This window comes from Cibotium barometz, chromosome 11 (assembly GCF_041138505.1).
Source record: "Cibotium barometz isolate CiBa-2024 chromosome 11, ASM4113850v1, whole genome shotgun sequence".
Taxonomy (NCBI): domain Eukaryota; kingdom Viridiplantae; phylum Streptophyta; class Polypodiopsida; order Cyatheales; family Cibotiaceae; genus Cibotium; species Cibotium barometz.
In genome coordinates this window covers 42,774,823-42,795,118 of record NC_141056.1, presented here as the reverse complement: position 1 = coordinate 42,795,118, position 20,296 = coordinate 42,774,823, and the positions used below count along the sequence as shown (strand labels likewise).

The 20,296-nt window shown below is 41.0% G+C and overlaps 1 protein-coding gene across 1 annotated transcript; it reads left to right on the top strand.

The window, feature by feature from the left end:
- Positions 1-12,387: 12,387 nt before the first annotated feature.
- LOC147634194 (DNA replication licensing factor MCM2-like) lies at positions 12,388-20,067 on the top strand. The gene is made up of 18 exons (XM_086805350.1): positions 12,388-12,769; positions 12,949-13,175; positions 13,256-13,443; positions 13,691-13,779; positions 13,931-14,120; positions 14,217-14,436; positions 14,507-14,714; positions 14,809-14,943; positions 15,019-15,210; positions 15,330-15,502; positions 15,598-15,786; positions 17,947-18,063; positions 18,148-18,232; positions 18,501-18,647; positions 18,807-18,932; positions 19,026-19,208; positions 19,290-19,451; positions 19,739-20,067. Exons 1-18 carry the CDS (start codon positions 12,767-12,769, stop codon positions 19,850-19,852), a joined length of 2,748 nt encoding a protein of 915 aa, XP_086661476.1. The 5' UTR covers positions 12,388-12,766; the 3' UTR covers positions 19,853-20,067.
- Positions 20,068-20,296: the final 229 nt, after the last annotated feature.

The window sequence follows — 20,296 nt, the reverse complement described above, 5'->3', positions numbered from 1 at the left end:
TGCAGGACACTCCAAAGAAAACCTTTGGAGCACAGGCAAAGCACTCTAAAATAAGTCTAAAAATGTAATTATATGAGTTTTCTAAAGAGCATAATGAATCTATTGCATCTTTTATTAACAAGTTGAAAAGCATTATTAGCCAACTTGTGTATGTAAAAGACCATGTGCTTGCTCAAGATACTATAGCCATCTTGCTTAAAGCAATGCCTATCGAATATAACAACATTGTCACTATGCTCAAAGAGAAGAAACCAATTCCTTCCTTGGAGAGCACAATCAATTCACTATAGGAGGAGTAGAAGAAGCTTGGATTTGTTAAAAGAAAGCAGCCTTCTTGCTATTTGTTGAGCTTTGTTATGTACCTTTTAATTTCTTATCTTCTTCAAACAAAGAGGATTAAACACCTTCAAGGTGGAATATTAGTAAGAGTTGTTACCACCAATTAAAACTCTTGAGGCATGCTTTTAATCAAGATCGCAATTGCATCTTTCTCATCCACGGGTGCCTTGATACTTGCAAGTTGCATCATAATGCTTGTGTTCTTACCTATATGTTCCACAAATGAGTTGCAAGTTGATACCTGCAAGTTGCATCATAATGCTTGTGTTCTTACCTATATGTTCCACAAATGAGTCTTTGAACTCCATATTAAGCTATTTTCAAATTTATTTCTAATTTTTTCCCTAGCTCCAAATACTTTCTCTAGCTCATCCCATGCTTCTTTAGCATGCTCTTTGTTTTACTGATGTGGTGAATGATATTATCCCCAAGACAACCCAACAATGATGGCCATGGATTTTTTATATTTATTTATTCATGCTTTCACTTCAACATCACTCCCTTCCTCAACCTCATCTCCATTTACTACCCCCCAAAGTTCCTTTTTCATGAGTAAAAATATGACTCTTGTTTGCCATGTATGAAATCCTTCATCTCAATAAATTTATCCACTAAGATTTGAGTAGCCATGGGACTAGGTGAGTGACTAATTATCTACTTTCATTATTTTGAGAATTAACATGGGATTAGTGTAATTAATCAATGATTAGTGACTAAGCCGAGCCAAATCTCTTTTTGAATCTTTGTATGGGAGTAGAAAATGCCCAAGAAAGTGTATAAGCTTGTGGGTAAGACCCTCCTCATTGACCACTCACTCACCTCGCTCACACAGAGAGAGACAAAACACCATAAGAGCGTAACACTGTATACCAAACTGTACACAAGAATGATACAAGAGAGACTATGCTCCAACACAGAGAATGTCATACATCAGAGAATGTGCTCTTTGCTTAATGTGCTAGAGTGAAGGTGATACAAGCCAGAGTGTCTCTTCCACAGTGTGCTACGATGAGTGTCCTATAAGAGGGAGTCCATCCTGCTGTGCTGAGAGAGTGCTCCCCTTATCTCCTCCTTGGGTGTCCTCCTCCTCGAAGTCCCCACCCTCATCATGTAGTGTAGAGGGAAGATCTTTCGTCGTGGTGCTCAAGAGGATCTCGCCATCCCTCGGGAAAGGGAGAGGGGTGTTGCCTCCGTGAGTGCCATCGGAGTTGGCCATGCGCATCGAGATGTGGAAGGGCATCGACGGTGATGGTGGTGGTCGAAGATGTCGGAGGGCATCGACGGCGGTGACGACAGTCGGAGGCAGTCAAAAGGAGCACCGACGGTGACGATGGTTGGAGGTGTACTAGCGGTGACGGCGGTCGGAGATGTTGAAATGCATCGACGACAGCAGTTGGAGCCATCGGAGTGCACCGGCGGTGACGGCGATCAGAGTTGTCGAAGGGCATTGATGGTGACGAAAGTTGGAGCCATCAGAGGGCACCGACGGTGATGGGCAATCGGAGAGAGCCGTTGGAGGGCACCGGTGGTCGGAGATGTCGGAGGTGATGGTGGGAAGCTCTTGGTGGAGTGTGGAGGACCTCGTTTCTTGTCCACATAGTAGATTCGCCCCATAAGGTGCTCCACACCCTCCTAATAAGAGGGTTTGCCAAATGGTAAAGGGGTTGAGCAATGGCAACCTCTCCATCACAAAAGGTGGTTTTTTTGGCCACAATCTTTTATGGATAAGATTAGGGTTAATAGACTAATTACTCACTATAGAGATTTAATCTTGCTAATTATGGTGTTGTGGGATGATAATGACATGAAAGGGATGACATTGGCTCTGATATCATGTTAAAAGAAGTGGATTTAAAGAGAGTATTGAGTGCATAAACATGAGAAGTGAGAGCTATGGTGGTGGGTGGAAGATGGAAAAAGACATAGTTCGAGCATAGTATTAACACTTATGAAGATAATCAAGATATGAATCAAGGCTAATCATATACTCACAACTTGCATTAGTGAAAATGATCTTGGTACATCAATTTATAGCCACATGCTAGCTACCATACACTTTCTCTCATACATCATTGCTTACATCACTAGATATTCCCCTTTTTGACCACATTCTAGACTCTTATTCACCATTTACATTGATTGCTCATTATAACCTTGGCTAGACCATAACCTAAGGTTTACACACATCTAAATACATACTCATTGATTGACAAACACAAATGTGCCCCATAAACATGAGTTGGCACCACATTTCTCAATATTTAAGCTATCAGCTTTTCCAACTTGAGCCGATGTCAAAACAAGCAAGATATGGCATTCGAGATTTGGGCACCTGAGCTTTAAAAGAGACATAAAGGTCTGGGATTGTGACACATCTACCATCATTTTTAGAGATGTTAGATGTGTGTGAAGCTCATATGATGAGCAAGCAGAATATTAACACACATTTCCACAAGAAAACAACTATAGAACTTGTATATGTAGATCTTTGTGGTAAAATGCCTATCACCTCATAGGGTGGTTCTTCCTACTTCTTGTTACTAATCGATGACTTTAGTAGGAAGATGTGGGTGTATTTTCTTTAGGATAAGGCTGGAGCTTTTAGAAAGTTTAAAATATGGCATAACTTGGTAGAGAATGAGACAAGAAAGATACTGAAGAAGTTTTGAATAGATCAAGGATGATAATTTACATTAATGCCTACTACAAGGAGCATAGGATCAAGAGAGATTTGACAGTTTCTCATACTCCATAACAAAATGGTGTTGCAAAGCATTAGAATCACATAAAGTTGTGGAGATGGCACGGAGTATACTCAAAGGCAAAGGATTATAGAATTCTTTTTGGGAGGGCCGAGACAGTTAAGCATGTAGTGCATATCCTTTAACAAGAGTTACACAAAGTTAATGAAGGGCATGACAACTTAAGAAGCTTATTCAGGTAAGATATTCTCAATTGCATATTTCAAGACATTTAGTTGTGATTGTTTTGTGCATGTTCCACACTCATCTAGAACCAAATGGTGGAATTATAAGAGCAAAAAGTGTATCTTCTTGGGGTAGAGTATGGAGTTAAAGGGTTATCAATTATATGACCTAGAGGCAAAGAAGATAATTTTCAGTCGTGATCTGGTGTTCAAGGAACAACCTCATCAAGTGAAGGAGAAGGTTTGTCCACACTATCTTTTAACAAATAAGTGCCCAACAGACACAACTACTAGTGATAGTATCAACTCTATAAGAGGTGGATCCATCTGATGATGAAGAAGAGAAGCTTGCAAACACCTCATAAGGGGCCATATCCTAAATGGGTGAAGTAGCTCTTGGATAGGAAAGTTCCTCCTAATCACAAAAGTGCCAATAAGAGAGGAGTAGAAGAGGGCCTTCGTTGACATTGTCAACATGGCCTTGATGGGTTGAGATAATGGAGGTATCGGAGCCAGCCAGCTTGGAAAAAGCATTAGCATTTGAACTAGAGAAGGTTCATGGAGTCACAATTTGACTCAATTTTGAGAAATCACACTTGGGATCTTATGGATCATCCTGCAACATAGAAGGTTATTGGAATCAAGTGGGTTTGGAAGGCCAAGTACAAGTCTAATGATACATTTGATTAAGTACAAGGTAAGTTATGGTGAAGTGTTTTGCATAACTTGAAGGGTTTGACTTTTAGGAGACATTCGCTCCCATAGCTATATTGACTCTATTTGCATAATACTAGACTTGGTTGATCATGGGAAGTGGTCGGTATTACAGTACAATAGAATGAGGGTATAACAATGAAAATAGTAGCATTTTTATACCTCAAGTCTTAGGAAACAACGGGGCTATTTGTTGCTATAGACGCTGCTATTTTTTCTACAACGAGTTTGCTATCTACCAGCAATTATGTCAGCAAATGTTTTTTGCTATAATCGTTACTAGGCAACAAAATAAAAATCTGCAAAAAAAAAAAAATGCTGGCATAGACTGGGGAGTCATCATAGGACTCCCTAGTTTACCCCTGCTGTTTTTTTTCGAATATAGAAGAGAGAGTAACATAGTAGAACTTGGAAACATAAAAGAAATAAGTGAATACAAAATGGTTTTTATTCATCGGTAAATTGAAAGATTTATACACAAGGCTAATGGTAAGGATGAAATGGACAATGAAAGATCTATACAAAATAAAGCATAAAGAAAAAAAGGATGACTAATCATCATTCTCATCATAATCCTCTGCCTCATCTACATCATGGCTTGACTGTACTCCACAAATTTTTCTTCATCATGAGGTAGCCCTTCACCTTGATTTGCCAGGTATAAAACCCAGTTCCGTTGAATTTGTCGGGGAATTTGGAGCTCATGATGATGAAATATGATGCTTGATGTTGATAACTTGCTCATATATATGATTTAAGCCCAAATAATAAAAATATCATCAATATAGATCAAAATAAGAATCACCATGTTGCGGGAGCAAGAGAAGCAGAAAATAGGCGACTGGAAAAACGATGCATACACCAGCTTCGGTGAACCAAATACTTCAAGATTTGGTATGCTGAATTCTCACATGATAGCCTTGAAGCACCTAAAAGGAATTAGGCTAATTCGTATAGAGACGGCGCCGAATGGATGCGATTAGCAGAAAACGGCCTATTTGGATGGCGATGGCGAATTCGCGAAGATGCGACCAAATTGGGCTGTGAGCTGCGTTGTAGGGCAAGCGTGGGAGCAAAGCAACAAGCCTACATCAAAATATTGGGATATAATCACCTCAGATGCAAGCATGAAGGCAATCTACAGCATGCTGTCCAAAAAAGAGAAAAATTGGCTATGGTGATTAAGATAAAAATTAGGGTTTTTGCTAATAAACTAAACCTAATTGGGTCATGCTCTGATACCAAATGTTGGATATGATAATTCAACTATGAAGATTTATCAAAACATACTCAAGGTGGATCAAAGCTTGTACAAAACATCATGAATATGAGGGACAAAAACTGGTATATGCAGAAAATTACTTTGAGATTAACACAAGAAGACACTAATTATGATTAGGCATGAACCAAACTTACATAATCACTTGATCACGACTTGTACCTTCTTTAGAGACTCCTCTACAGAGTTGCATGAACAATATGCACCAACCATTTGTAGGCTTTACACCAACCCCACTGACCACCACTAGCCTAACAACCACATATTAAATTGGACTAAGGATTTGGGATTACATTTATTCAACAATCCCCCCTTAAGACCAACTTCTTACAAGAACATGAACAAGACTAACATACCTCCTTGACACAATGAGTGTAAGAGTCCCTCCTTAACAACAACATAGGGTGGTGTACTCTCCTCTACAACTCGTCAAGTTGGAACAACATAAGTCTTGACTCAACCACATACATGACATGATTTAAAAGGCATACTCATCATCTACATCTTTTATACTAAGACTAGAACAAAGATTTGTTTCTTCCTGTTGGTTGACTTCTTCAACCACATGTGCCTTTGCTAGCTTTTTATCTTTTTGGTAGCACTTTGAGGATGGATGATTCGTCTTCCCACAATACTCACAAGGATGTTTGGAGAAACAATCCTTAGTAAGATGATTTGTACGACCACAAATAGTACACTTCTTCTTTGCCAATGTCGAAGTAATAGCATATGCATAAGGATCTAATACATCCTTTGTAATCTTCTTGTCTTCTTCCTGCAAAGAATTTATGATACTTTCCAAGGAAGGGACTAGCTCCTTCTCTTTAAGTACTGTCACAATTTGCCTAAAATTTGAAGGTAAACTTTTAAGCAATATAGCAATAGCATCTTCTTCAAGAACAGGAGACTTTAATATAGACCAATTGTGTCATTAAGCTCTTCAACCTATTAATCACAGCTGTTAAATTTTCATTACTCTCCATGGTTAGATCAAAGAGTTGCATCTTCAAACTGATCTTGGAATGCTTTGCCTTTGCACCAAAAGTACGTTCCAGTAATTCCCAAGCTTCCATAGCTGACTCAACATCATCAATATAATGAATAAAATCATCTTCTAAAGCAGTAATAATAATACCAAGTGCTTGCTCATCTTTTGCTTGAAGTGAAGCCGTTGTAACTCTTGTAACTGCAGCAGAAATACTTGCTTCATCTTCAGTAAGTGGCTTGACCATACTCCACAGATTTTTCTTCATGAGGTAGCCCTTCACATTGATTTGCCAGGTATGAAACCCAGTTCTGTTGAATTTGTCAAGGAATTTGGAGCTCATGATGATGAAATATGATGCTTGATGTTAACTTTCTCATATAGATAATTTAAGCCCAAATAATAAAAATATCATCAATATAGATCAAAATAAGAATCACCATGTTGCAGGAGCAAGAGAAGCAGAAAACAGGTGACTGGAAAAACGATGCGTACAGCAGCTCCGATGAACCAAATACTTCAAGATTTGGTATGCTGAATCCTCACATGATAGCCTTGAAGCACCTAAAAGGAATTAGGCTAATTCGTAGAGACGGCGCCGAATGGATGCGATTAGCAGAAAATGGCCTGTTTGGATGGCGATGGCGAATTCGCGAAGATGCGACCAAATTGGGCTGTGAGCTGCATTGTAGGGCAATCGTGGGAGCAAAGCAACAAGCCTACATCAAAATATTGGGATATAATCACCTCATATGCAAGCATGGAGGCAATCTACAGCATGCTATCCAAAACAGAGAAAAACTGGCTATGGTGATTATGAAGATTTATCAAAACATACTCAAGGTGGATCAAAGGTTGTACAAAACATCATGAATATGAGGGACAAAAACTGGTATATGCAGAAAATTGCTTTGAGATTAACACAAGAAGACACTAATTATGATTAGGCATGAACCAAACTTACATAATCACTTGATCACGACTTGTACCTTATTTAGAGACTTCTCTACCCTATTTTTAGTTGCATGAGTTGCATGAACAATATGCACCAACCATTTGTAGGCTTTACACCAACCCCACTGACCACCACTAGCCTAACAACCACATATTAAATTGGACTAAGGAGTTGGGATTACATTTATCCAACAATGGGAATGGGTTGATGTTTTATGGGCCAAGGAAGTGTCACATAAGTTAGCAGATAGATATTAAGAGAGTTATAGATCTAGGTCTAGACTAGCCCTTGAGGAGGCCAAGCTTTTAGAGCTACGTCACATGTGATATGGGACATGCATGATGGTAATTTGTTTGCAAGGTGATCTTGAAGAGCTACATCACGTGTGGTATGGGACATGCACGATGGTAATTTGTCTACAAGGTGATCTTGAGATGTAAAGCCCTCATGCTATGGCCATGCACACGTCTCTCTCTCCCAAGCTTAAGGGTGCTTTATAGTAGTTAATATATGGTTATAAGCCATGCCAACCTACTCCTTTGCTTGTTTGATCTAGTCACATGCATGTGAGTTCTTTGCTTGTTTGATCTAGTCACATGCATGTGAGTTCTTTGGGTGTAGGACAATAAGGGGGGGACCACATCTTAAGGGTGTTAACACTAGTTTGGTAACGCTACCTATGATGGTAATTAGTATATGGTTGTAAGTCGTGCCAACCTACTCCTTTGCTTATGTGATCTAGTCACATGCATGCGAGTTCTTTGGGTGCATGACAATCAAGGGGGGACGACATCACAAGGGTGTTAACACTAGTTTAGTAACACTACAAGACATAAAGGTGTCTTTCATAGGTCTAGAAAAAAATCATTTCTTTAAAATAATAAATCCACTCATGATTTCCTTTCTTTATATAAATAGACATGACTAGATCATAATGGCAAAATTAAAAGTCCACTATACACCATTCCAAATACAAGCTAGTGTAGCATTTTTCACAGTCATCTCCCAATCTATTGTATAAAGTTGTATAAAGTTGTTACATAGCTCGTAGTTGCTACAAGGAGCTAGTGTAGCATTTTTCACAGTCATCTCCCAATCTATTGTATAAAGTTGTTACATAGCTCGTAGTGGCTATCTACAAGGAGGCTACAAGGAGCTCGACTGGCCTTTGAGACCATCCACTCGAGCATGGATGGCGAGCGAGCCAGGGTTCAAGCGAGAGGGCACTCGGGCGTAGTATAAAGTTGTATAAAGTTGTTACATAGCTCGTAGTCGCTACAAGGAGCTAGTGTAGCATTTTTCACAGTCGTCTCCCAATCTATTGTATAAAGTTGTTACATAGCTCGTAGTGGCTACAAGGAGCTCGACCGGCCTTTGAGACCATCCACTCGAGCATGGATGGCGAGTGAGCCGGGGTTCAAGCGAGAGGGCACTCGGGCGTAGTCCCACGGGCAAGCAAGCTGGGCCCTTTCAATGGTAGGGATGTTCACTATTCAAAATCCATGAATCCTCAACTAGTGGAGCCTGAGTAGATGAGCATACCTCTTCAATGGTGACCCAAAGTTCAAGCTCAGTCTCAACATTATCAATTGACTCCTTTCCCTTCTATGAAGACTTCAAGGTGCCATTCTTCTCATCAACTTGCTTCTTTATGTAGTCTTTGACAGTATGACCCTTCTTATCTCAAAGTAATAGTAGCTCCCTTGAAATTTCTTCTTCTTGTCATGTCATCAGAAGATGGCGTGCCTTTGCCTTTAACATTGGCCCAAATTACAGCATCATCATCATCATAAATCTTCACATCTCCTCCTAAAGCAGCATAGCACTAAATCTTCACATCTCCTCCTAAAGCAGCATAGCACTAAATTCTTCAAATAATAGAGGTGGTACTCTAACCTGAATGTTTAGCGCTATAACCAAGCCATCGTATTTAGAAGAATTTGGATGCATCTCTGGCTAGTTCCTCACTGATCTTTATAATACCCATTTGGATACATCTTTGAGCTAGTTCCTCACTAGTCTTTCTGATCTCACAAATTTTTGTGTCTATATGTTCTCTACTATTATTTTATATCTACAAGAGCTACAACGGCTGCACTTCAAGCAAAAGATGAGCAAGCACTTGGTATTATCATTACTGCTTTAGAAGATGATTTTATTCATTATATTGATGATGTTGAGTCAGCTATGGAAGCTTGGGAATTACTAGAACGTACTTTTGGTGCAAAGGCAAAGCATTCCAAGATCAGTTTGAAGATGCAACTCTTTGATCTAACCATGGAGAGTAATGAAAATTTAACAGCTATGATTAACAGGTTGAAGAGCTTAATGACACAATTGGTTTATATTAAAGTCTCCTATTCCTGAAGAAGATGCTATTGCTATATTGCTTAAAAGTTTACCTTCAAACTTTAGGCAAATTGTGACGGTACTTAAAGAGAAGGAGCCAGTCCCTTCCTTGGAAAGTATCATAAATTCTTTGCAGGAAGAAGACAAGAAGATTACAAAGGATGTGATAGATCCTTATGCATATGCTGTTACTTCGACATCGGCAAAGAAGAAGTGTACTATTTGTGGTCATACAAATCATCTTACTAAGGATTGTTTCTCCAAACAGCCTTGTGAGTATTGTGGAAAGACGAATCATCCATCCTCAAAGTGCTACCAAAAAGATAAAAAGCTAGCAAAGGCACATGTGGTTGAAGAAGTCAACCAACAGGAAGAAACAAATCTTTGTTCTAGTCTTAGTATAAAAGATGTAGATGATGAGTATGCCTTTTGAATTATGTCATGTATGTGGTTGAGTCAAGACTTATGTTGTTCCAACTTGATGAGTTGTAGAGGAGAGTACACCACTCTATGTTGTTGTTAAGGGGGGACTCTTACTCATTGTGTCAAGGACGTATGTTAGTCTTGTTCATGTTATTGTAAGAAGTTGGTCTTAAGGGGGGATTGTTGGATAAATGTAATCCCAACTCCTTAGTCCAATTTAATATGTGGTTGTTAGGCTAGTGGTGGTCAGTGGGGTTGGTGTAAAGCCTACAAATGGTTGGTGCATATTGTTCATGCAACTCATGCAACTAAAAATAGGATAGAGGAGTCTCTAAATAAGGTACAAGTCGTGATCAAGTGATTATGTAAGTTTGGTTCATGCCTAATCATAATTAGTGTCTTCTTGTGTTAATCTCAAAGCAATTTTCTGCATATACCAGTTTTTGTCCCTCATATTCATGATGTTTTATACAAGCTTTGATCCACCTTGAGTATGTTTTGATCAATCTTCATAGTTGAATTATCATATCCAACACCCATGCCACAAATGTAACAAGGTGAAAAAACAGCTTAATAAACATAATTTGATGACTTCTAGAGAGACCACTCCATCAATCAGAGACACCTAGTTTCCTCTTTCAAAATGCAACGGTAACAAAAAGCTAGTTTGGGAGGACATCAACACAATTTGATGACTTTTAGAGAGACCACTCCATTAATCATAGACACTTATTTTCCTCTTTTAAATGCAAAGGTAACAAAAAGCTAGTTTGGGAGGCATTAACTTGGGGTGACAACACTATCCCAAAAAACCTTTCTTGTGTGCTCCTTGGAAAACTTTATAGGAGTAAGGATAGCGGATGATGCTTAAGCAGTCACATAGGTTCAAAACCAAGCGTAAACCCACTAAGAGTAAAAGATAGGTAGGTATATGTATAACCAGGATCTAGAGACAACTTCACAATCTATCCTTAACTCATAGGAACTTATTATTGAGGCTCGTGACGAGATGCTACACTTGGCTACATTTAGATGTGGCGTTGTCCACTTTTTGAAGGAGGGCATACTTATGTCTAATGCATCATGCATGAAGATACCCCTTACTCATATGCACATTCTAGCCATAAGTTTTCCATTTTTTTTATGATAATGTGGTTGTTAGTTTTTAATTTTATTAAATATAAATGGATAAATTACCATTATCTTCTTATAGATTTTACTTGTCATTTGTTAGATGTTAATAACTATTTCTTTTCTCTCCTCCCTTTCATTATTTCGTTTCTTTAGATGGTAATATGTGATTTTAATGAGGAAATTGGTCAACTCAAGATGGCTGCATAGATGATGGGTAAGATAGTGCCTCCATTGAGAGAATTGGCCTTCAGTACTATTGGCCAACTAAAATAGGAGGAAAGGAGCCTAATTAAAATCCCTAGTGAGGAAGTGTTAGTCTTAACTCACTTTGCTTCTTCTTTTGATACCCTTAGACAATGGTTTGTATGGTTGAGGTCGTGGAAGTTGTCTAATGTATAATGGGTCGAGAGCCTCTCCCTTCTAATAGATTACTGAAACCTTTCCCTTGTGTGTGTATGATTTCCCATAACAAAGAGAGAAAAGACATGAGATATGGCAACTAGATAAAGACCTTAAAGAAGAAATATAACCAAGGCAAGCCAAAACGAAAGAAGAGATTAATCTCCTAACCCAGGCTCTCATATCACTTTGTTGGGATTGATGAGTTGTCAGAGAGAAAGAGAAGAGAGATGAAGTAGACCATTAAAGGATACATCTCGATGACTAGTCTTTGTGAATTTATGCATAACTCTCTTTTGTAGAGGGTGAGCTCCTCTTTCTAGCATCCACAAAACCACCCTCCAATCATATCCAGAATTACAAGGTTGTCCTCTCAACACCTAGAGAATCTCTCTTACCGTAAGGTTCTACCTTCAATATTCTTTAATTTGATAGCTCTGCACCCCTCCCCCCCACCCAAAAAAGGAAGCCTCGTGCCACTATGTAGGGTATTTATTGTAAAAAATAACTATACTTAGAAAAGAAATAAGTGCTAATCAAAATATATCTACACCAAATCCAAAATTTTGAAAAAACAAAATCTCTTCCCTTGCTTTACTTGATGATTGATTTCTTAGTGTGAACAATAACCATACTTAGACAAGAAATAAATGCTAATCAAAATATGTCTACACCAAATCCAAAATAAATATATTTCCTTTCGTTACTTGATGATTGATTTTTTAGTGTGAACAATACACATAGAGTTATTGCTAATAAAAACATTTCATACCAAATCTTGGAATTTTTCAAAAATAAAATTGCAAAAAAAGACTTTGAATTTACTCCACCCTTAGTCTCTAAGGGTAACTTGTGTCATCTAGGGACGATTTCTAATGTAAGGCACACTATTTTTAATGTCTTTCGCCGTATCCATATGCTCGACTGGTGCCACGTCCGCCGGCGAGAAGTGTGAACCCAGCGTGAGGACGCTGGCTTCCCGCCCAAACTAGTTTCCCGCCATTTACAACGAAGGCTTCCCCTGCTTCGTTGTTCTCATCCTGGCGACCCTCGAGTAAAGAGAGACAGGACTGGCTCCGATCATCAGAGCTGCCGCTGCTCTCTTGGTGCCCACGGTATCGTTCTACTGGAAGGTTGCAGAGATCCTCAACAAGCGGCTTCGTGTCAGAAGGGGGAAACGCTGTCGCTGAGGAGCATCAGTTGGCAAACCAGAAGCCCTTGCTTCGCTTCAAGGAAGACATTTTTGGACGCTCTTCCCCAGCCATGGTAGTGTGCGTGTTTTGTGTGTGTGTGTGTGTGTGTGTGGGGGGGGGGGGGGGGGGCATGTGTGTTTCTTTCTATGCATGTGTGCCTGTGGGCGAAATCTACAAGGTTCTGCACACTCTACATGTCCTAAAAGCCGCAAAGAAGTCTGCAACTCACCTTTTGTGCCCTTGCACCTGCAGGATGCCGATAACCCCTCATCACACCCCTCCACCCCCGGATCTCCATCCTCAGTGGGGAACTTCAGCACAGACAGACTCCCCCACACCACCAGCAGTCCCCGTCGGAGGAGCTCTGCACATTCTGCCTCCGATGAAGCTGAAGTGGACCCTGAAGTGTTTGCAACTGACCCCGGTGATGAAGAAGAAGATGAAGGAGAGGACCTTTACCACGACAACTTCATGGAACAGTACGGCCTCTTCCAAGGTTGCATTTTGTGACAAATAGAATTACAATTTTTTGATTATATTCTGCATTGTTGACAAACAGAGACTATCAACCCTTGGGAAGTCAAGACCGATACGAGTCTCAGGATATTGACGATGAGTTGGAAGATGACCGAGATTTGGATCAAATTATGGCTGACCGCCGTGCTGCTGAGGCTGAGCTGGATGCACGAGAAACTGTCCATGGTGTTATGTTCAACCGCAAGCTTCCACGCATCTTGCATGACCGTGGTAAAGTGTTTTCTCTTATCTCCTCTTCCTTGAATATAATGGTAAGGCCTGATATCACCTGTCCTTTGTTTGTTCTGTCATGGCCTCATGCACATTGACTATAATGTGGCTATCCTCTCTGATTTGGTACTAGTTCTTTTGTTGCAAAGTGTGATTTCCTGTTTGCATGTGTGCACGTGCGCATGCCACCAGGGATTGTTTGAAATAAAACCTTTGAATGGGGTTTAATGGATTTGTTTTCTATCAGATGATGATTCTGAAGTGGAATACAGACCACGCCGCAGGGCTCGAGTAGAACCTCCTATTACTGATCAAACAGATGATGAGGCCTATGAGGTCAACACTTTTCTTGATTTGAAGAGGCTTTGATTCGTTTTAGAGTTGAGGCATGTTAACCTTCAGGAGTAGCTCTGTTTTAGTGTTAAAGTTTCAGAAGACGAGATCTGCATTGAGGTTAAATATCAAGGTTTCTGAATGTGATCTGTAGGAAGAGGAGGAAGATGAGAATGAATATGAAATGTACAATGTGCAAGGTAGCCTTAGAGAATGGGTCACAAGAGATGAAGTCCGCAGATTTATTGCACGTAAGTTCCGGCAGTTTCTGGTCACGTATGTGAACCCAAAAAATGAGTCTGGACAGCCGGAATATGTGCGCCTGATTGATGAAATGGTAGCAGGTGAACTCTTCAGATTGATCTTTTGAAGAGTCGACAGAAAGTGACTTTTTATATGGAGTTGAGTCTCGACTAACTATGGCTTCTTGATTCATGCAGCAAACAAGTGCAGCTTAGAGATGGACTACAAACAGTTCATCCATACTCATCCCAACATAGCCATTTGGCTTGCTGATGCACCTCAGTCAGTCCTGGAAGTCATGGAGGAAATTGCACTGAATGTGGTTTTAAGGTTTCATCCTAATTATGAAAAGATTCATGACAAGATTTATGTGAGGGTAACCAATCTTCCAGTCTTTGACCAGATTCGCAACATCAGGTATGAACTCTTGTCTAATTTCATGATGGCTAAGCAAGACAAAACGATTAACTCCTTGTCTGACTTGCAGGCAGGTGCATCTGAATACTATGGTCCGAATTGGAGGAGTGGTAACCAGACGATCAGGGGTGTTCCCTCAGTTACAGCAGGTTAAATATGATTGCCACAAGTGTGGAACTATTTTAGGACCCTTTTTTCAAAACAGCCACTCAGAAATCAAGGTTGGATCATGTCCAGAGTGTCAGTCCAAAGGCCCTTTCAGTGTCAACATTGAGCAGGTAAATTCAAGATGTTTCATTGCAGGTTACACTCGGAATGCGAGTTTTTGACTGTGGTATCTTGGCTTATTGCATTTGATTGTAAATATCCCAGACAATATACAGGAATTATCAGAAGCTCACATTGCAAGAGAGTCCTGGCATTGTCCCTGCTGGTAGGCTTCCTCGATACAAAGAAGTCATTCTTTTGAACGACCTTATTGACGTTGCCAGGCCAGGAGAAGAAATTGTAAGCTTTTTAAGATTTACTAAACTCTTCCCTCGTGGCCTGTTTGGTGTTTACATGATGTCTTGCTTATTACAGGAGGTTACAGGTATCTATACAAACAACTTTGACATGGCTCTGAACACAAAGAATGGGTTTCCAGTGTTTGCTACTGTAGTAGAGGCAAACCATATAAGCAAGAAACAGGACCTCTTTTCTGCATATAAGTTAACTGAGGAGGATAAAGCTGAGATTGAAGCGCTATCAAAAGATCCAAGAATTGGTGCACGGGTAAAGTCTTGCTTTTCACTATCTACACTCTCCTCTGGCGGTTAACTTGTCGTGTGAGTTTCTTTAGTTCAAAAGGTGTCAGGATCCAGGCCAATTGAATCCTTTGAGCAAACTTGCAGATCATCAAATCTATTGCTCCATCAATATATGGGCATGATGATATAAAGACAGCCATAGCACTGGCTATGTTTGGAGGACAGGAAAAAAATGTGCAAGGGAAGCATCGTCTAAGAGGCGACATCAATGTCCTACTTCTTGGTGATCCTGGCACTGCAAAGTCCCAATTTCTAAAGTGAGCTCTTGGTGAACACAGCCTTTGCCATACCCTGTTTGTTTTCGTATTCACGTCACTGTTCTTGTTCACGAGAAGATTCTGGATGTTATCAGATATGTTGAGAAGACTGCTCAGAGAGCAGTATACACCACTGGCAAAGGTGCCTCAGCAGTAGGATTGACAGCAGCTGTTCACAAGGACCCGGTGACACGAGAGTGGACCTTGGAAGGTGGAGCTCTAGTCCTCGCTGATCGAGGAATTTGTCTGATCGACGAGTTTGACAAGATGAATGATCAAGACAGGTACGTCCTTCCATTTTTCACATGGTCTTGGCTGATTTTTTTGAAAAGCCTTGCTTAAACTCCTCAAATTTTGTCTTGCATTGATCTCTGGAAATGAACTGACTAAGAAATATTGGTTCGGTTCACTCCTCAAAGTGACCTTGTATTGCATTGCATAATGTCAGGATGCAGGGTATCCAGACTAAATCTACTGCTGCTCTTGTGTCTATGCTGAGAACCCTTCTCTCTCTCTCCCTCTCTCATACCAGTTTATGCATTGGGCTCCTAATCAAGAGATCCTGGCTCAAATTTCACTCACTACACTTTGGTGTCATCCTGTGGATGTTCGGAGGTCTTAGTATTGGAGAGGACTTTTCAACATGCTTTGGTACATTCTTTGCATGGCTTTTACGTATTAGTATCTATTTATTTCATCTCTCGTCATCTTTTCTCCATTCCCTTCTCATGTTTTATCCTCCTTGCTCCACTTCTTTAGCCCTCGCTTTTTTCTCCTTCTTCCTTTTTTTTTTTTCGTAATAGAAGATATATTACTAAAATTACTTTACAAATGGCCACATGGCTGCCATGTGATGTACTAGCTTTCCCTTACTAATTACTCCGAATCATAGGTGTAGCTCGGAGTACTCTCATCCAATATATAGCTGTGTCATACTCCACCAAATGAGTTGACCGCAAGGAAGAGGCTTGCCACAATAGTAGCTCTTTTATACGACCTATGTGGTGTAATACCCACTTTTGCATCAAATATGAAGGCATTCCTAGTAAACCAAATATGCCACATGGATTCTGGAGCATGCATGTGCGCGTGCTCGTACAGAGTGGCGTCACATGGAGGATAGGATTAGTGCCCACTTGGCACGCCTTTGGTTCCGCACGGATTGTGATTATTCCCAGTCTAAACCCTCGTTCAAGACTCTTCGAGTGGAGGTCAGTTTCACTAGTGCTTCATCACACCAAGATTGATATGCGGATTGTTTCATGGACCATTCAGGGTTAAGGGGGGCCTTAGTGCTTTTAGAGACGAGGTGTCCTACAAGGTGAGCTTCAGAGGGCCATAGTGGGGAGATCCATAGACATTTTTTTCTCCACAGGAGCATCATCTCACAGAGGGACGCACTCGTAGATGCGGGAAGATTTTTCCAAGGAGTCATACTTTCTGGTCCCCATCCTTCGGCCCCTTAGGGACGCAGGGAGGGGTGTGTATCCCTGTCAATGAGGAGCTGTTGTCGGCAGTGACTGGCTCAGGAGTCATTCTCTCGGGGCGGCGAGCATAGTGGATTACCATTACTATCAGAGAGGATAGTGTTGGCTTCCTCAACATCTATGCTTCGAATGCTGTTGTAGGTAGAGCCCTCTTTTGGAGCTCAGTACGGCAGGCTCTCCCTCAGGTTGACTTTTGGTGCTTGGGCGGTGACTTAACACGATTGAGACAGCAGAGGACAGGCTTGGAGGTGGCACGACCACAGTTTCAAGAGCAGAGTACTTAGCTTGGGAGGAGATGATTCTTGCAGTTAGGAGATAGGATCTTAGGCATCTTCTAGAGTATTGGCATAGCCTTGGGAGCCTTTGCTTCTTGAGATCGGATAGGAGGAGCATCGGTCCTAACGTCTCTAGACTTGACAGGTTTTATGTTGATGAATGGGCTTGCAGCGCAGAGGAGGTATGATTGGTGTTTTGGCAGGTACTTTCTTTTTTGATCACGCCCTGGTTATTTTGTCCTTGGAGGATCCTTGGAGGCATGACAGGCATGTGAGCTCGAGGATTCCGGACAGCCTCATTTAGGATCGCGAGATATGTAGCACGATAGAGCAGATATGGGCAAGATTGGATTTTCTTTCAAGCTCTATTGCGTGCACATTGGACGAGGGCTTAGGAAAGATTAACAGTTTCTTGCAGGAGGCAGCCCAGAGCAGATTGGAGGGTTTTCGGGAGCGAGAGGAGTGAGGAGTCTTGCCTCTTTACAATGGCTTTAAGAGAGGTCCCCAGATAGCCAGCGGATCGAGTCAGTTCACGACCGTTTGCATGGAGATTAGATCCATAGAGGAGAGGAGGGTGGAGTACAAGTATCATGCTAGGGTCTGCTGTAAACAAGTAACAGTTGATACTTTCAAAAGTAATAGGCTGTAAACAAGTAACAGTTGATACTTCGGTTGGTTGCAGGGTGAGTATTCACGAAGCTATGGAGCAGCAAAGCATCAGTATATCAAAGGCTGGCATTGTTACCTCATTACAAGCTCGATGTTCTGTTATCGCAGCTGCAAATCCCGTGGGTGGCAGGTCAGAGGCTGCAGGCTGCTGTGCAACTTGATTTAATGTATTTATAATACTTTTTTGCTCACATTGCTGCTTGGTTGTCTGCAGATATGATTCAGCAAAGACGTTTTCTGAGAATGTGGAGCTTACAGACCCTATTTTATCGCGATTTGATGTCCTTTGTGTTGTGAAGGTATGTTAAAAAAGTATTTCTCACACCTGTTTTTCCTGCACAGTGAAGTCTGATGTAATTCTACATCAACTGACTGATTTCATTAAAGACAAGCTTGCAAATGCTATTTTCACAGTGAAGAACGTAATGCTTATTGGGGATCACATCAAGTGATGTTTTTCTGCCTCTCCATCTTTTGATGGCTTGGAAACAATGAGATCTTTCTGGTTTGCTAAAGAACATGTGCAAGCACTCTTATCCATGCACTCTTCCTGCCCTGTGTGCACAGGATTTGGTGGATCCTGTTCGGGATGAAATGCTGGCAAGGTTTGTGGTAGATAGCCACTTCAAGTCCCAACCAAAAGGTTCAGAAGATGCCAACCCTGATGCTAGTATGGAGACGCCATCAATCTCTGCAGGCACATCTGATCCAGAGGTAATCATGCTATCTACGTCTGTAACATATTTGGACTGTTATGTTAGAGATCTTGTGTTAAATTTGGTGTGAAGACCTTGGTTAAGGACATGCCAATCTTGACATCCATCTCACCTGTAAGTGTGCATTTTAAGTAGTGAGCAAGGTTTTTGTTTGCAGATTCTTCCACAAGAAATGCTCAGGAAGTATATAACATATGCAAAGTTGAACGTGTTTCCCAAATTGCACGATGCTGACCTTAACAAGGTTTCACTTGTCTATGCGGACTTGAGACGAGAATCTATGGTGGGTGTTTTGGAGCTTTGAATTGCTGAAGCTGTGGCGATGAGAAGTGTAGGGTACATATCTCTAACCTTCATCTTTTGTGGATGACTTCAGCATGGACAAGGTGTGCCCATTGCAGTGAGACATATTGAGTCAATGATCCGAATGTCAGAGGCTCATGCCCGGATGCACCTGCGGAACTATGTCACTGAAGACGATGTGGATATGGCGATTCGAGTTCTATTAGATTCCTTCATATCCACCCAAAAGTACGGGGTACAAAAGGCTTTGCAGAAGGTGAGATTCTAGCCATTTCACTATCCTGTGCTGAAGGTTGCATGTGGGCAGTACTGATAGTTCTGAATCTGGGCTTGACAGAGTTTTAAGAAATATATGACCTACAAGAAGGATTTCAATGAGCTTTTGCTCCATCTTCTGCGTGGCCTTGTGAAGGATGCAGTACGCTTTGAGGAACTCATGGGCCGTCCTAGGGTCCCTGTAACCCAAGTTCAGGTCAAGGTGGAAGACCTTGAAGCAAAGGTAATGAGCATGGTGAAGTGCCATTCTTAATGCTGCGGTGTTGAAGGTGTAAGTGGCCTTTTAGGCACTCCTAGAGGAGGCCTTAGGAATCTTCCTCATAGTTCCTCGTACCAATAAGGATGTAAGGTCTCTGTTAGCATTTGCATAGATGATAAGAGGGCCTATTGTGAGTAAGTAGTTGGATCATAGAAATATGGATATAAGGTCTCTGCTGATAGCATTTGCATAGTTGATAGGAGGGCTCATTGAGATCTGAAACTAATTTATCTGCCTGGTGCACTCTGCAGGCTAGAGAGTATGGTTTCACAGACCTACAACCCTTCTATGATAGTAGACAATTTACAAATGCCAACTTCACCCTGGACGTAGCCCAGGGCCTCATCACACATCCATTGGTATGATTTTATATTCTAACCTCCAGCAGTTTGTGCTCTAGCCTATCCTGTGCTGGGTATGCTTTTGGAACAGCACGCAACGTCACAGAGGTCTGTCTTAATCGCATGGTCTTCCTATGCATTACTGGTCTAGCAAATCAGAAGCCCATTTGCAATTGAGATTGTTTCTAGCCCGTATTTGCTTAATGAAAATGATAAATACGAGGTGCTATTTAAAACAATGCGGCACACGAGCTCAAAAGATTTAAAAAAAAGAAATAATAAATAGTAACTAAGAATAATGTTCAAGGGAGAGAATATGATGGAATGTTGAGCGTACATAATTGTGAAGGAGGATGTGATGATGCAATGCCGAGTGTACTTAACGACACGTCGACAAAAATCTCTCTTGTGATAGTCCTCTCGGTTTAGGAGACAACCATCCTTGGTTGTAACTACCAGCACACACGA

Bases quoted from the DNA above. Each gene is read 5' to 3' on its own strand.
- LOC147634194 (XM_086805350.1), top strand. The intron at 13,780-13,930 runs GTCAACACTTTT...TGTGATCTGTAG, and splicing joins CAGATGATGAGGCCTATGAG to GAAGAGGAGGAAGATGAGAA. The intron at 18,933-19,025 runs GTGGGTGTTTTG...GGATGACTTCAG, and splicing joins ACTTGAGACGAGAATCTATG to CATGGACAAGGTGTGCCCAT.